The following is a 5,064-nucleotide window of genomic DNA, read 5'->3' on the forward strand; positions in this document are numbered from 1 at the left end:
TGAACAAGGAAATATAATAATAACTAATTTATTATTGCCTCTAGGGCATATTTCCAACAGGCATAATTTTCATAAACAATAAATGAACCAATAATTATAAAGATATTATACATACCACATCCGAATCATAGACAGGACGAGGGCCGACGGGGGCGGATACCAAAACCATCGCACTATATAAGATGCAATAATAAATGTAAGAAAATGATACAAGTATCTATCTAAACATACAAGTAAGAATATTTTTTCTTTCAGAAAGAAGATAAGAACAAGAGGCTCACCACGGTGGTGTCGGTGATGAGATCGGCGCGGGTTATCGACGGCGGTGAAGACGGGGACGGGGCGTGACGGACCGCTAAATCTAGACAAATCTCGAGGAAAATGGAGTTTGGAGGTCGAGCTTCGAGAGTAGAAAGCTTAAGTAGTGTGGCCCGGGCATTCCATTGAACACCTCATGTGCATAGGAGGTGAGCTAGAGCACCACAAAGCCCTCTCCCCCTCGGCCAGAAAAAATAGAGCACTGTGCTTTGCTCTTGCGCGAGGGGGTATATATAGGCACCTCATTGGTCCCGGTTGGTGACATGAGCCGGGACTAAAGGGGAGCCTTTGGTCCCGGTTCAAGCCACCAACCGGGACCAATGGTGGTGGGTCAGGAGCGAGGCCCATTGGTCCCGGTTCATCCCACAAACCGGGACCAAAAGGTCCAGATGAACCGGGACCAATGGCCCACGTGGCCCGGCCGGCCCCCTGGGCTCACGAACCGGGACCAATGCCCATATTGGTCCCGGTTCTAGACTGAACCGGGACTAATGGGCTGACCCGGCCTGGACCATAGCCCTGTTTTCTACTAGTGTTACGCCCCAGCGGCCCGCGCGCGTTACTTAATCCTGGTCAGAAACGCCAAGGACCTTGGCATTTCAAGCGGGCCACGTCAGCGAAAACAGCGGGTTCAGACTGATTGTGGCCCAGGTCAGAAATGCTAGCCGCCTCGGCGTTTGCGTGTTGGCTTGAAACGCTAACTTGCTCGGCGTTTCTATGTTGGGTGGAAACGCCATAGACCCTGGCGTTTCTAAAAGGGTCAAATGGCGAAATACTTTTTCGTTGAGTTCAGTTTATGACTATAAACGCTGACAAGGTCACAACAGTTATTTCGGCCTACCTCGACCACGCGATCACCAACGTCACGTCGCGCCCTTGACTTGCGTGAAAGTACGCCCGCGCTGAGCACACACGCACGCCAGCCATTTCCCGTCGCTTTCCCCATCTCCCGTCCAACGCCACTTAGCTAGCGAGGTGCCTCGCCGGCCGGCTGCCGGCCGTATAAAGGATAGATTAATAGCCGGGGCTCAGTGTCCCTGCGCGCACTAGGTGAGCGACTGGTGCTCAAGGAGGAAGGTCGACCGGGTGTGGACTGTGGAGAGAGAGATGGGGTCGCTGGGGAAGGAGGCGGCGTCGGCGGGGGAGCGGGTGGTGCTGGCGGTGAACGGCGCGCGGCACGAGGCCGCCGGCGTCGACCCGTCGATGACGCTGCTGGAGTTCCTCCGCACTCGCACGCCCGTCCGGGGGCCCAAGCTCGGCTGCGGCGAAGGTGAGCACCGCCCCCGACGACTCCATCGATTTCATCTCCGGCGGCTAGCTCGCTCAGTACTACTAGTTCGTTACGCTGTGTGTGAGAGTGTTAGAGAATCTTTGGCTGAATAAGCGGATCGGATCGAGCCAGATCGATTGAACTCTGCATACGTGCACGTAGGACCTCGCGCCACATGCGCACCCATCCCAGGTACCTCTCGTCTCGTCTTCGCCTAGGTTAGCCAGCGCTACGCTATCGTTCATCGTCTCCTCACGTACACATCGCCAGGTAGGTAGGAAAGGATCGATCGTACCTGTGGTAGGCATGTACCTGTTTTTCTTTCTCTGTTTCTTCTCTTCTTTTGGCGCCATGCATCTTTCATTCAGCAACCATCACAGCTATGTTTCTTCTTGGGAACCCTCTTGCCTTCTCCGGCCTCGGTGTGCGTAGCGTAGCATGCGACGATCTGATCACGGAGATTGCAAGAAACACAAACGGAGACAAGGCACATGCTATACATGTTCCGTTCTTGCAAAAAATTAACACAGTATAGATGCAGACGCTCGTACATACACATACACCCATCCCTATAAACACATGCACACACCCTACGAACCTCTAGGAGCACCTTCGAAAGATTGGACTGTCACATCATCTCGATATTAACAAAGACACCATAGACGTTTTTGTAACCGACGGGAACTTGAACCCTGAATGTACATCATTGGAAAGATCGAAATAAATCAAAAAATTAAACATCAATATCAAGTCAAGAACTTGAACCTTGATAGACTGGTTGCACCACAAAAAATCTAACCATCTCTTGCATGTTTTTTTTTCAACATGAACGAAGCATGTAGAAGTATACACATATGGAGACATAGAAAGGCAAATACCATACTTGTATTGCTTGCCAGCCGGAGAGGATCTAGGCACTCACGTTCCAACCTACTATTAACACTTCGACAGCACAGACAATCGCATTAGCCGCTGCTCCTTTAGTTTCATAGTGATCCATAAGTGAAAAAAAAAATCAACTTGCTCTCAAGTGTATAACTCAATTTTTGTGTGGAAGACACCAGATTCTTCTTCTTTTTTGCGAATCACCTGGTAATATCCTTCCAAACGTTCAGTGCAATTTTTTTTCTTGATATGGCTTACCACCCGTGCCAAATGGTAAATGCCAATATGGCTTTACTTATCAATCGATCAACGACATCTGTTTGAAGGACAAGCAATATGAATCCGAGAGAATAGAAACGGGGCAAAAACACACCTCGCTCAGCAATGACACTGCACGTTACTTTCACTACGCTCAGGCCTAGCGATGGTATGGAGATATAATATCTTTTTTTGGGGGGATAACTTATAGTATTGATTAAAAAAATGGGTAAAGCTGGAGGATTGGTTCTTTACGGGCACTCAGGCATGATGGAGACAAAATCATACCCTGCCGCTGTACTTTTCTTTTCTCGTAAGTGGAGTAGGCATGCAAAGCAATCAGGCTGTAATGGGGAGTAAAGAACTACATTTATGTTGTCATATGTTGGTATTTATTGCCATGCATGACACAAAGTAGCACATCATTTAATATGATACAGTATCATGATATGATACTCAAGCCTCTCTTTCTTCATTTAATTCCTATGCCACTTCATCAAAATTGCTTAGTTGGCATGCGTGATACTACCTATGATACTCCCATTACAGGCAGCCTCATACACCCATCCCAAATCATTGGACCTTGACCCCCTGATTTGTGATTGTGATTGCCAATTTTTCCGTTTGGTGGTCAGGTCCCATGTGCAACCGACGGTATTTCAACCTTTGGCACGTGCTTAAGTTTGCTATGCGGCGATATTTCTAATCGGCAGCAAACTTTAGCCTGTATCAATTCGACAGATGTTTTTGTAGTTACATTGATGTTTATATAGATTCACATCACTTTACATAAAATATAGCCAATAAACGAGGTAATTTAATGGGACCATGTGCTTCACGATTGCCTTTTTTTAGTTGAGAATTATATAGTCTTCCACTTGTTTTCTCACATAGCTGATTTCATAGTACTATTACTATGAAATAATCATACCACGAAAACAGAATATGCTTCCCTAACTAAATGTGCAAGTTGCTAACTTTAGTAAAAAGGTTTGCTTCATTATGAGTACACATGAACAATTGATTACATTTTCGCACAACTCATGATTTATTTTTAAACTTTGAGATAATAAAAATTTTGGTACATGTATATAATATTCGCGGAAATATGACAATAATAATCGAAATTCGTGCGAATGTTTCCAAAATTGATTAAAATATAGGTGATTTTATAAATGTGAATATCTATAATTATATACTTTATTTAGTTTTGAATAATTAAAAATAAATATGTATTTAAATTATTTTTAATAATTTAAACTCTTTTAGAATAATTATCTTTGAATAATTATCTATAAATATTATTTTTGTTGAACTTGCTGAAGACTTTAAAATTGCAAGAAAAACATAACGGACTCTTTTTGAACTTTTTTAGGCTATTGTCAAAATTATTTGATTTTTGAGGTTTGTGTTTTCTTATTGTATGAAAATTATTGAAATAATTATATTTGGAATGTCCATCAACTGAAAATCGAAACACAGATCGAAAAAACTATAACCATCAATAATACATGGCCTAACATCATTGAGAAGCCTGACCGAAGGCACGAGATACTTTTGGGCCTATCGTTAGCATGCACGAGTTCCCGATTCTTCCCTTTTTTTCGAGAAAAAAAATTCCAATTCCCATTACGCTCCCGATTCAGCCACGCGGAGGTCGCACGGCGGAGACGGGGAGGCAGCGTTGAGGCCCGGCAGCCAGGCAGCTAGTTGCAGCGCCGAGGGCGACCCATCCCCCATTCTGCGGCGGCGCGGCCATGCTCCAGGCACCTAGCTGCGGCGAGCCGGCGACGGGCGACCCAGCCAACGAGCACGACCGGCCGCACAGCCACCGCGCACTAGTAATTCCTCTCTTTGCCCTAATCGCACCACGGCGTCATCTCAGATTCTCAATACCAGTTTCCCCATAGGCTATGGAAATCTGAGATTCGCAGTTAGCGATTTGGTAGCATGAATTGTCAGTCAATTGGTTTTCTTACAAAAGTTTATAGATTGCAATTTAAGTAGATTTGGCTTTCAGAAGGCATTCATATTGTTTGGAATTGAGATGATTCTCGAAATAACTGAGTTGATGCCTATTGAAATAGTGCCGTCAGAACTTGAGGAAAGGAAAATTGTGCTCTTCTGTAGCTTGGCCTGCCCAACCATTTGTGTAGCCGGCAGTGTTTCTGATTTACAATGTCATGTTGCTGCGTGCAGGTGGATGCGGCGCATGCGTGGTCCTCATTTCCAAGTACAACCCGGCCACCGACGAGGTGACCGAGCACTCGGCGAGCTCCTGCCTGACGCTCGTCGGCAGCCTCCACACCAGCTCGGTCACCCCCCGCGCAGGG

General features: G+C 45.9%; 1 protein-coding gene across 1 annotated transcript; it reads left to right on the forward strand.

The window, feature by feature from the left end:
* Positions 1–1,306: 1,306 nt before the first annotated feature.
* On the forward strand, positions 1,307–5,058 carry LOC125529774 (probable aldehyde oxidase 3; the record flags this gene model as incomplete). Its single annotated transcript, XM_048694191.1, has 2 exons — positions 1,307–1,588; positions 4,931–5,058. Coding segments are annotated over exons 1-2 (291 nt in total), but the record flags the coding sequence as incomplete, so codon positions are not given.
* Between the last annotated feature and the right edge of the window lie 6 nt (positions 5,059–5,064).

Source organism: Triticum urartu, unplaced genomic scaffold, assembly GCF_003073215.2.
Source record: "Triticum urartu cultivar G1812 unplaced genomic scaffold, Tu2.1 TuUngrouped_contig_5837, whole genome shotgun sequence".
In the NCBI taxonomy this organism is placed as follows: Eukaryota; Viridiplantae; Streptophyta; class Magnoliopsida; order Poales; family Poaceae; genus Triticum; species Triticum urartu.